Here is a 13,089-nt window from a genome sequence, read left to right on the forward strand (position 1 = left end):
TTCTGGAAGTGCATTGTAGTAATTGAAACTTTCAAGCCAAAAAAAGTTTATTTCATTACAGGAGCAAATACACAATCAGATCATTTGTAACAATTGCTCTCATGAGCTTTCATTATACAAGTATTTGACCGCTTCCTCAGGCACACTAAGATGGCTCATTTAAAGTAAATCACATGCTCAGTGTATTTGGCATGTATTTATTTCCTTGTATGCTTGCTGTCAACTGCAGGTAGTTTTAATAAGAGCATTTTAATTAAACGATGCCACCTTTCAAGGAAAAAGTTCCACCCGTCATCTGAGGATGGATGGATGAGTAGAGCTGGTTCACCAACATACCTGACATACTGGAGGTTTGTGTGCATGCGGTAACACCACTGCCATGCCTTTCTGTGGGATATGACAACTGCAAGAAACACCATTAACAGGAAAGTGGTTGCTGATGTCGAGATATTTTCCCATCCAGTGGCTCTACAAGCTGAGCAGTTTTAATGGAGTAGTAAAAATGCTCATCAGATAAAGTATTTAGAATTGTCAGATTTTTTTTTTTTTTTTTTTTAAAAAAAGACCAACTACCTCGTTTTTATAGCTGCTTTAACTGAATGATCTATTAAATGCCACAGCCATTATGCTGTCCCAACTCAGTTTAGTCAACAACAGGTTTTCCAAGAGTGGTCCAACTAAATCCTCCCCGTGGGGTCCCCTGGTTAGTCTTGGATGCACATTACACACACGACCAGAAACAATGACTGAAATTTAAAGCAGAGAAATTCTCAGGCAAAGTTTCCAGCTGTGTGGGTAACAGAACTGCTTTTGAATGGCCCCTGTGTGGTGAGGGGGGAAAAAAAAGTAAAAAATGAGTGTTTTGTACAACACCACAAGCACAGCTGCGCACAGGTAAGTGGGGACGCGTGGTTTCCTTTTTCTTGCTGAATCACTAATACAAATAAGGAACGAACTTTTTCGAGTGAAAGCAAATATTTAATCTAACTCAAACTCGTTTTTACCCGATTACTTTGACTTAAATTGGTCGTGAGCCTGGGCGCAACAGGTGTTCCCGCTGCAGAGTGAACAGAGCACAACTAGAACAAAAAGAAAGAAAAAAAGCACAGGTACATTAAAATACACTCTTGGGTAATTCAGCTCACCTGGTTCTAGTTGGGTCATCCTGTCGTTGATCTGTGAAAAACTGAAGCGTTAACTGCGAGGACTGGCAGCATTTCCGTCTCACCTGGCAGGTAGAAATATAAGTACAGCCGTCTATCAAGTGCAGCACGCCGTGTTGAGACATGATGACACACCCACTACTTAGAGAGAAGGGGGGGCTGCCTATCACCATCCCAGCAAGTTTCTGTAGATCCAGCTCTTAATAATGTATCATGACGTGTGGAAATATGGGATTAAAGTCCACTATCTTCTTTTGATGTAAAAAAAAAAAAAAGAAAGAAAGAAAAAAAGAAATTTTAAAAACAAAACAAAGGCGTCTCTTCAGCCCGATTTGTTGCAAGTTTATTTTCTTCTCTCGTCTGAAAAAGCCTGAGGCGCATCTTCAGGAAAAACCGGTGGAGGTAGTCAGAGTTATTTAGTCAAGTGTCAAGAAGTCCAACCCTCAGTAAAGTAAATTCATGCTGACTTTGTAAAGGAGTCACCACAGCCAGAAAAAAATTAACTTATAAAAGGAAATTACGATAGAAACTTTAACTAAGATACTACATTAATTTGCTTCTGTAAGTCAGTCTCAAATAACATGCTTTTCAGAAATAAAGAAAAACAGCCATGGTTTTCAATTAAAGCTGCATATGCAGAATGCAGCTCATTCACCGCAGCTTACAGCTCATGACTGATACAGATCATGTAGAAGTAGCAAGGTAATTTGTCAAACAAATGAAAAAGATGTAATCCTTTTTTGTCTGTTGGTTATTTGTACTTATATGCTTCTTTAATTCCCACTATCATCCCAGTCTAGTTATAATAAATCATTCTCAGCCCTTCAGAAGTCTGTGTCAATTTTTTATGACTGAAATAGATACACAGACGTGGATATCTAAATGTTACTGTAAGATGAAAGCAAACATGCTCATTGCAAAAAATCACCAGGCCGTTTGGCCTGGAGGCGCTTAGTGCTCTACCTGATGCAGGAATGACATCAGACTGGTTTGGAGCAGCAGCCAGGCCCATGTATGCAGGGAGTCACCGCTTAATGCGTGCCAAGACAGTCTACAGGGCTGTGTTTAAGCATGCACAAAACAACAGAGAACCACTGAATTTATTTTGAGATATGAATCAGCTACTAAACTTCTACAGAAATCTAATTGTAGAGTTAAAAGAAGAGGGGAAAGAAATTGCATCATCTTAATCATGGCTTGTGTTGCTTTCCAGATGTTTCTCATGTATATTATGGGTTTTAATGTATTGCCGACATCAGGTGAGCTTTATTCTCAAAGGTTCTATAATAATGGATTTTATAAATTCTTGTCTAAGCATAATCATGTCGCAAAGATTTCTGGATCTATAATGTTATTCGTACTTAACAAATAAGGTCACTTGCCCCATTTTGTTGCTAACAGTCAAATATTCTGTTGTGATATAGCAGCAGCTTCTAACAGAGCTGTTGATGGTTTGGTACATTAAATTTTTAGGGATCTACCATAAAGCACACTACAGCTTTGGCCCTTGAAATGCTAAATGAAATGGAGTCATCATTAGGATTACACTTGTCTGACAGGTTAACCCTTTCTTACAAGATAAAGCATTAATAGCAGCCAAATCCAAGTCCTTCCTGTAGTCTACCAAAACCAGTCAGCCAGTCAGGAGGACATTAGCCTAACATAAGTATTAAAGTAACTTTCAAAGCGTATGATATTAGTAAAGAGTTATAATAATAATATGGTAAGTATACTAGTCACTGCTTTACATTGATTAACTTTTTAATGCCTAACAGTGGTATTGCAAATTTTTCCTATGCTTAACTTTACAGGAAAACATGAAAAGGATCACGGTTTGTATCATTGAACACATGTAAAAAAATATTCTGGAAAGAAAATATAATTTAAATTGAAGCTATACATCAGTGGTACAAAATGTTCAGAGGTAGCGTTGAAGGCCAGTAGTTATTGCAAAGCATGGCCTCTAGATGGCATGTTTACATCATGCTTTATTTATCAGCCCTGCATCTCACAGCTCCAGTTACCTGTTGCATGTTTACACGCCTGTAGGTGCTGCAATTTGTCTGCAAACTTTGAGATTTTGTTTTTTTAGTAAAACAGCCCATCTTTTGTCACATTCTTGAGCTATTATAAACAAGCAAGGGACTTAATTGTGCTATGTTGATTCTATTCTATCTAATCGGCAACATTACTAAATAAATATTTTGGTGTAATTTACTCCTGGCTGGGGTTAGAGCCTGTCTTACCTCTAAACCCCAGAAGTGAGCTTTCATTTTTGCCAAAGCTCCTCGAGGAAGTCAGCTCTCTCTCCTTGTGTGATCTGAAGGCAACACTTATAGGAAGCACTTATAAGTCACTACTAAGCAAGGACAAAAATCCATCCAAAAATTAGACTGATAACATATAAAATGCTGTTCAGAATAAAGTCTTTCTTATTTCTTTTCAGGTAAGATGTTGTTGCTGTTTCAATCTGCAGCTTCCCTCCACATATTGATGCTTCCTTGACCAAGTAATGAGCCACATGTTACCGCCAGTGTGTTCCTTACTCGTCACTAGCTTTGATAAAAGTTCCTGCATCTGTGTAACTGCTGTTACCTGCTGGATTAGTGTAGTGGAAAAGTGTAAGCTGAGCATCAGTACATCAGCTGCATCCCAGCATCAGCACAGCTCTGCTCCAGTAACAGTTTTGGTTAAATTATATGTGTATGAGTCTTTGGCTGAAAACTGGTACCTTTTGCTGCATTTTTTTTGCCAATAACTGACAACGTATATTAATGTAAATTTATAAAAGTGCAGACATGCTTCTGTTTAAAAACTCAGATTCCAGGGAATCATCTGATGCCATACTTGGGTCACATTATTTCTTCTGGGCTGCTGGATTTAAACTTTTATTTGCCCAAACCATTGTTGCCTCATATCACTTGGTTCTGCTGTTTGCAAATCCTACTATAAGGCGTGCTGAAACATACATGTCATAGAGAGTCCTACACTTTTGAGTGGAAAATCATCTCTGAGTAGTCAGAGGGTCTAATTTTTTAAGAAAGAAAGGAATATTAATTAGACCAAAGTCAGCCCACGAGGGCTGCTGTCCTGCAGGTTTACCTGTTCCAACCCACATGACTCATATTAAATGGATCCAATTCTCTATAAAGTTCTGCACAGTGACTCATTCATTTGAATCAGGTGTGTTGGAGCAGGGAAACCTGCAGGTCTGCGACCCTCAAGGACTGGAGCTGGACACCCCTGAGTTAGACTGTGCAGTGTGTGAATGTAGCAGGTGATCTTTGCAGACTTTGACACTGTTTAAATACCTCTTTGTATGAGCAGGAAAAATAATACTTGGTGAATGAACATAGAAAATATGGAGCAATTTTCCACAAAATCATGTTGCTTTATTTTAGTATTAAGGAATATAAGTCAGATAAACATATTCTTCATCAACAATATTGTACCTTGTTGTGTGAACAAGTGTGTAATTATTGTTAGTGATATGATTAATTGTCTAAGATTTGAGTAAAATCCATCAAACCTGCACTGGTTCATTCACCAATTAATGAAATATTCGTTTAACCCACCCACTTAAACTGAGACCCAGGTTTTGTAAATAAGTTTAATAGACATAAACAAAGAAATTAAATAAACATAGAAATTAGAAACAACAGAACTGCTTGATGCTGAAAGAAAAACATAAAACTTTCCATGTTTTTTAAGTTTTTTTAGAAAGTTATTACTGTAAGTGCTTAGTTTACATCCAACCAACAAGAACGAACCTTTTAACAAAACTAATCTCAAAGCATTTCTGTTATGCAGCATATTTCTGTTTAGTCCATTTAACACAGGGGTGCCCAAGTCCGGTCCTCGAGATCTACCATCCGGAAACTTTTAGACGCAACCCTTTTTCAACACACCTGAATCAAATGACTGGCTCGTTACCAGGCCTCTGCAGAGCTGAATGACATGCAGATGACATCTGATTCAAGCGTGTTGGAGAAGGGTTGCATCTAGAAGTTCCAGGATGGTAGATCTCGAGGACCGAACTGATTTAACACGTGCCTTCACTGATTTTTCAAGTGTGTTCGTGTGAAAATTGGTTTGGCTGTCTGTGATTAAAGATTTAAGATATTTAAATGAGAGATTTGGAGCAAAACACAAACACAAAACATTTGGCAGCATTTCTGATGCAGCGTAGTACTACAAACACTACAAAAAGAGAAGTTTTGTATGCAGAGACGTTGATTTGTCAGTCTGTCTGTTAGCAACGTAACTCAAAAAGTTATGGATGGATTTTGATTACATTTTCGGGACATCTCAGAAATTGAATAAGGAACAAGTGATTAAATTTTGGCGGTGATCCATATTATTGCCTGGATCCAGGATTTTTTTTTAAAGGATTCTTTACTATGGGAACATTGGGATAATTTTGCTTTTAGAGCTTCTAACTCAAAAATAATGCCCACAATCACTGGCAAAAATATAACAAAGGTTCGGCAGAGGTCTGCACTTTCTGAGTGCTTCTAATTTGTGATTGTAAACATCCCTTTCTTGTTTTATTTGGTGAGGAGGAGTAGGTGAGGGGTGTTTTTGTATGTGTGATAAGGTATAACTATTTCTTCTCAACAGCAAAGTTAATTATCTGCTTTAACTCCAAAAAGATGTCTGTAATCTAATCTCATGGTTTATTCTTTAGCAATAAGTAGAGAAAACTTTAGGGCTTTAAATCTAAGCAAACAAATTCACCTTTTCTTTAAAAAAATTTTTGGGGGTTTTTACACTTTGTGGAAAATCTTTTCAAGTCTGACCAACATCAGAAAAGTGTACTCCTTTATTACACTCGGCCAGGTCTTCGCTTGTGTTAGCAGCTTTTCCTGCTCTTAGTTTTATCCCCAGAATGTGAACTGGGTTGAGGTCGTGTAACTGAGCAGACAGTAAATCTCTTTACAGTTTCATTCATCAAACATCTATTCGCCACACTGACACATTAATGGGCTTATAATTAATATTTAAAGGCCCAGTGTGAAGGACGCAGTCAGAGCGTTCGTGAAGGGAGATGTTAAACTAATTAGAATATGATGTCATTGTGCGTGTGTGTGTGTGTGTACTGTAAACTTTCCCAAACATCATCTGATTTTATATAACATTAGGGAGTGGGTGTAGCTGATGATGAAGAATTCTTACCACAATCACATTGGCCACTTTGGCCACAATAGGAAATTGTGAAACTCAGTGTACCCTCCCACTTTGTATTATTCCAAGAAAATATGTGACACAAACGTTTAAACATCCACAAGTTCTTTTTGTACTCTTCCCCTTTTCACAACACATGCACTCTTTATTAGGTTGGATTTCCGGCTTCTATAAGAGAAGTTGGGAAACATGATTTATTTTTAGTTACAAACATGTTTAGCTTACAATTGTTACACAGCAGAGTCTGTCATTATAATTAAAGTATGTTTGCATCTGTTCTGATCACCAACAAGTCAAAAATTTTGTTCTGCTTTATCCAGTTTTCTGATCCTGGTGGTGGATTAGTTGATATGATAGATTAGACTTATACAGCACTTTTCAAGGCACCAAGCACTTTACACTGAATACATAATTCATTCATTCCTACTACTACTACTACTACTACTACTACTATTCGTACTTGGTGGTGGTAAACTACATAGTCACAGCTGAACTAGGGCAGACTGATGAAAACATGGCAACCAATCCATGTCACCAGCCTCTCCTACCACCACTGAACATTTAAACACATTACACTAGTGATGCTGACAGTGGAGGCAAGGAGGGTGAAGTGTCCAAGGACAGAAGGACAGAGTGACTGGAATGAAGTAAAATTCAAACTGATATGTCCATAAAACACTGTAGACGACTGAACACAGACAGACTGCCTGTCTGTGCCGTTCTGAGTGGTGGGCCTGGGTGGCTGGAAAGGCATGAGGGAATTATCTTTATAACTTACCAACTTTGTGTTACAGCTTACAGAGAAACATGCTTCAAAAATTTAATTTGATTGCTTAACTGATCTTTTGTTTACACAGTGGCACTATTTTGTTTTATTTATTATAACTGTAGCAGTTTGTATAGATTATTTGTTTGTTTCTTGATTGCACCATTTCTTGCCCTGGACCTTTGCACTAAACTTGGATGGTTTATTTATTTTGTTCTATTTATCATCTTTGTAGTGGTTTTAGTTTACAGTGTTTCAGCGTGACTTAGCTTTGATTGTTAATAAAGACAAAATAATTTGTACATTAGTTACAAAATGTGTGTGACTGAGTTATGTAGCTCCAGTTTCGGTAAGCATTTTGCTGCGTAGGGTGGGGCGCCTACTGGCCTAGGGCCGGCCCTGCATACACACACATTCAGACACGCTTTCATTTACTAACATGGATGCTTATACAGGCAGGTTTATTCTCCAGTAGCTAAAGTTGTGTTTGTCTTCATGTTCAATGAACAACTGACCCGGTTATCTCATATTTAACGTGAAACTTCGTCGGTGGCAGAGCAAGGTTGTGTAAGCGTTGGTGTCTTAAATGCCAATTGTGATGTATACATTCTCATACTTTCTCAGCACCTCGATCAGCTGTTCATTAAGTGTAATAAGGAGACTAGCTCTCCCTCACACTTTAAAAAAATCCTGGAGGAAACCCTGGTGTTACATTAACACACCGGACACATATTCAGCCTGTTGTTCCATGTGCTATTGTGTAGTTGAATAACTGCTACTGAATGTTAGAAAGCACCTCTGCTGGAAACTGGTGATGCATAATTACTGTTAAGTTCATGAACACCTGCTGTAGAATAAGCACACACAAACGCATCCCACTTATATCAATCAATATACACTACACGTCTAATATTCTCACTAAATCCTCCCAACTTGTGAATCATGGCACCACTGTGAAACAGATATGTTTGATAAAATATAACTTGTTTATGTGGGAGGGCAGATTCCTGCAGTAACAGATGAGACATTTATATTTTGAATTTACTAATGCATCCTAGAGGCAACCAGCATAAAATGAAATCTATGTTGCCTCAGACCTTTGCAATTCATTATATAAGTTCAAACTTATACTGATATTGACAACAGCAAAATGGTGCAGCCTGCAGGCTACAAATATCAGGAATTCCCTGTAAATAAAGCTTGACTTGGCTAGGCTTTGTTTTATAGTGGAAATGACAAATATTAAATGAAATAGGCACTGCTATAGGTTTAGGAAAATTCTGATGGGAGCTGTAACTACGCAGTTAAATGTCTTGATAAGGAATTATTTCAGGAATAGATTTGTTATTTCAGGTTGAGACTGATCCAATCTAAGATAAAACACAAGCTTGCTGCTGTAAATAACCAAGGAGAAGAATGACATATGTTTACAAAGCTCACAGTTATCGTATTACGTTCTGTTGTAACTGTACAAGTTGTGTGGTAACATTATGCAATGACTAACACTTACTGTATCAATACACTGATAATTTTTTATAAAGATACAAGTAGGAGTAGAAACACACAAACACACACACTGAAATTTCGTCAGTGGACAAGATGCTGTTTAATGACTAAAGTGATGACATATTTCATCTTGATGTCTAGATTGGTCTCCACAACTAATTTGACAATATTTATGGTTTTAAATGATCAAGTCATTTCAACAGTTGCTGAAATCAACAGGGCTAAAGCAGTGAAGTCAGTACAGCTGTATGAATCTGACACAATCACAAACATCTTACACGGATATAAAATCTTGCCTCGTCAAAATCATATTTAAAAAAGGATCAGAATGTTCTTTTAACAACCACAAATGGCAAGCAAGTGGTCACGGTGCTAAAACAACAGCCCAGATAGATAGATAGATAGATAGATAGATAGATAGATAGATAGATAGATAGATAGATAGATAGATAGATAGATAGATAGATAGATAGATAGATAGATAGATAGATAGATAGATAGATAGATAGATAGATAGATAATTTAACTTTTGCTTTGCTGTCTGATCCCAGTTGTCATTTCCAATCATCTTGACCCATAAGACTTCCTGATAATATCTCTTTCCATCATCAGACGCAAGACGCGTCACGCGCCTTAGACTTTAAATAGCGGCAGCAGCAGAGCGTTTTAGAGAGATCACTGTTAATCAACCACTTCAACAGTATCCGTTTTATATATCATTTGGAACATATCTGTTGTGGGGTTATCCGGACACCATGGCCAGCTCCGCTCTACAGCTCCTCGGTTTTCTTATCTCTCTGATAGGCGTCGCCGCCACCGTCGCCGCTACTGTCATGGTCGAGTGGACGAAGAACTTTCGAGGCGAGCATCGCACATACGAGGGCTTATGGATGGAGTGCGAGAGCGATGATATAGAGCTATGGATCTGTGAAACTCACCAGACTCTGATCAAACTACCTAGTAAGTTTAAACACCTCAGTGTGTTTTCCAGATACTTTCCAAAGAAAGACGTTTCTATAATTAGCCAGAAACCACTTCTGATTGACCTTTACGTTAGTCTGATAAAGAACTTGCATAAATATTTGTTCTCAATTATTATATAAATGCCACGTATTCATTTGTATTTCCAAAGATATGCTTTTTATTTTAATATGTTCTAATATGAGTATATATTGTATTTGTATATTCGTATATTTCTGTACGTCGTTTTTTTGTTTTTGTTTTTTTGTTTGTTTGTTTTCAGCATTTTTGCACAGTGGCTGGAAAGAAACGTCTTTTTGATTCCCGTTTATACTTATATACTGCAGAAATTGACAATAAAAAGCTTGAAATCTTAAGACTGTGTTATACAGTAGTTTAATGCTCTGCCTTTTAAGGCAAGGCAAATTTATTTGTATAGCACATTTCATGTATAAGACAATTCAAAATTTTAAGGAAAAAGATCAGAAATAATCACAAAAATGTTTGCTGTAATTATTTGTGAGCATTTGTCCTTCTGTAGTTGAGATCCAGGCAACCAGAGCGGTGATGCTGGTCAGCCTCTTTTTGTCTGCTGTGGCTGTGATGGTTTCTGTCGTGGGAATGAAATGCACCCACTTTTTGGACGACGTGCCCGACAGCAAGTCCAAAACAGCTTTGACTGGAGGCATCCTGTTCATGATTTCAGGTGGGAACATCACAGATACTTCAAGTATATACCTATATGAAACAAGTAAATTATAACTAAACGTTATTTGTTTTTAATACTTCATCTGAAAAGAAAAAAACAAAAATCAGAATCAGACATGCTGGTTGTATTAATGCCATCCACATCCTTGTGAATGTGTTTTTTACTGTCTTAAAAGTGAAGGAAATATTTTTTAAAACATTTTTGTTTAACACAAACATATGAGCACCGAAGCCTTTAAATTGCAGTTACATTATTATTATTATTATTATTATTATTATTACTTTTTTATGATGTGGGCCAATGAGGCTCTTATGTGTGTTGGAATATTGTGACTTGATATATTTGCTAAAAACAAAATGTTGAAAAAAAATCTGAGTAAAATGCCTCAATTTTAACTCAATGATTTATGTAAGGTTTAGATTTCTCTAATGTGATTTGAAAATGCTTTTTTTTTAACACGTTTAGTTTTAAGAGAGGATCATGAGAGAGATGTTTTACTTACAGTCACCACACTGCTCGACTTTGAAAATAACTCTATATTACTTTTCTTTGTTCAGGTTTATTGACCATCATCATCACCTCCTGGTACGTCAAAATGATTGTTACAGAATCCGGGGAATTGGACGATAAACTACGGTAAAGCCATCAAAAGCGATGCATTCTCACTAAACATACACACAGATACTGACCTTATATCCTCATACAAATCACATGTAAACGGGTTTGTTTCTGCAGCAAAGAGTTCGGACATGCAGTGTTTGTCAACTGGGCTGGTGGATTGCTCACAGTGATTGGCGGCATTTTCCTGAGCTGTATGAGATGCTGTGGGACCAAATCATCTGTTTCCAGAAGCCCCAGCCAGCTCCTCCCCACCACAAAACCCAAGAGCAATTATGTCTAGTGGAGCAACCAGAAGAAGGGAGGAAGCATCCCACTTTAAAAATGATGAAAAAGTGCCCATACTCTTTAAATAATTATATTAGTATACGGGATTGACTTTTGTAGGATTTTCTTCTATTTTCAGCTGTAAGAATTAAGTACTAGTGTAGATTAATCAAAAATTCTGTTTCTATAAGTCTACAAGTTGAGTTACACATCCTGGACTTTCTCACTTTGTATACATGTGAAATCTGTTCTGATAAGAAATACTGAAAAGCACTTGATTCACAGTTGTGACACTGTACTGTCTTGGTTAACTTTATTATACTAACCTCTGTTTTCACACTGGTGTTAATCTACGTTTATTTTTATATGTATATGGCTATTATGTTTAAAGTTGTGTATTATATTATATATATAGTTGTATTAAAACATGGTGTGCATAAGAATTCCATAAGGCACACTCAGGTTTTTACCATATAAAGTTATTAGTGTTTTAGGTGCCTTATTGGTCAACTCAGGGAACTTGAGGAATGTCTGTCTGAGAAGCTCTATGAAGTGCTTCACACAGATTTTCAGTGTTTTTGATGCCTGACTTTTTTGTTGTAAATCTTTTTATTATACATGAAGCTGGTGTCCGAAAACATTTTTTCCTGAAAGCCATTTTTTCCCACATCACCTGACCCAAGATACATCAGCCTCCAGGTTGTTTGTTTGTTTGTTTTTTTAAGATTGTTTATGCGTTATATGTTAGTTTGCAAGAAATATAATACATTTTGAAAAGAAAAATAAAATTACTTTGGTTTCTTCTGTCTAGTTTATCTTGTCTTCAATCAAGCTGAACATAAAGCTGAAGGTATAGATTTTGGGGGGAAGAAATCATTTGTGAAAATAAAGATTTCAAACAAGTAAGAGACTAATAAAAACATAAAGACATGTTTAATGACTGCAGCCCAGTGTCTGAAGCAAATAAACACTTGGATGAGGGAGAATTTTCTACAATTAAATGAAGACAAAACTGAGATTATTCTGTTTGGTAGCAAAGAGAAGAGGGTCAGCACTTGCAAACATCTGGAGACTCGGGTTCTTAAAATCACAGACCAGGTTCATAACCTTGGAGTGTTGATAGACTCAGACCTGACTTTCAGCAGCCACATCAAAGCTGTCAGTAAGAAGCTTTTTACCAGCTCAGAAACATCAACAGAATTAAAAGTTTAGTCTCCCAGAAAGACCAAGAGAAACTTATCCATGCATCCATCTCCAGTAGGCTGGATTACTGTATTGTTTTTTAACAGGACTTCCTAAAAAGAGCACTAAACATCTGCAGCTCATCCAGAACACTGCTGCTAGAGTTTTAACCAGGACTAAGAGATCTGAACACATCACACCAGTTTTGAAATCTTTACACTGGCTTCCAGTCAGTCACAGAATAGATTTTAAAACCCTTCTGATTGTTTACAAATCCCAGAATGGTTTAGGCCCAGAATACATCTGTGATATGTTCAGACAATATAAACCTAGCAGAGCTCTTAGATCCAAAGACTCTGGTCAACTAGTCCAAACCAGAGTCCAGACTAAACATGGAGAAGCAGCGTTTAGCTGTTATGCTGCAAACAAGTGGAACAAACTGCCAGTGGAGATTAAACTTTCACCAAATGTAGACATTTTTAAATCCAGGTAAAACATTTCTTTTCTCATGCACCTATGCATGAAATCTGCATGTTAACTTTTTAACTCATCTTGATTTAATTATTTTATTTACATTATTGTTTTATTGTGATTCTTGCTATGTGTTGCTGCCTTTTACTATTTCTAAATATCTGTAATGTTTTGTTTTATGTAAAGCACTTTGAATTGTCCTGTACATGAAATGTGCCATAAAAATAAACTGCCTTGCCTATTTTCTTGCTCACATTGCTTTA

General features: G+C 36.9%; 1 protein-coding gene across 1 annotated transcript; it reads left to right on the forward strand.

Moving 5' to 3' along the window:
- Positions 1 to 9,251: 9,251 nt before the first annotated feature.
- Positions 9,252 to 11,920, forward strand: LOC121653315 (claudin-7-like). Its single transcript, XM_042006701.1, has 4 exons — positions 9,252 to 9,579; positions 10,121 to 10,285; positions 10,846 to 10,924; positions 11,024 to 11,920. The coding sequence occupies exons 1-4, from the start codon at positions 9,375 to 9,377 to the stop codon at positions 11,187 to 11,189; spliced, it is 615 nt and encodes a 204-aa protein (XP_041862635.1). The 5' UTR covers positions 9,252 to 9,374; the 3' UTR covers positions 11,190 to 11,920.
- The last annotated feature ends 1,169 nt before the right edge of the window (positions 11,921 to 13,089 follow it).

This window comes from Melanotaenia boesemani, chromosome 14, assembly GCF_017639745.1.
Source record: "Melanotaenia boesemani isolate fMelBoe1 chromosome 14, fMelBoe1.pri, whole genome shotgun sequence".
Classification (NCBI taxonomy): Eukaryota; Metazoa; Chordata; class Actinopteri; order Atheriniformes; family Melanotaeniidae; genus Melanotaenia; species Melanotaenia boesemani.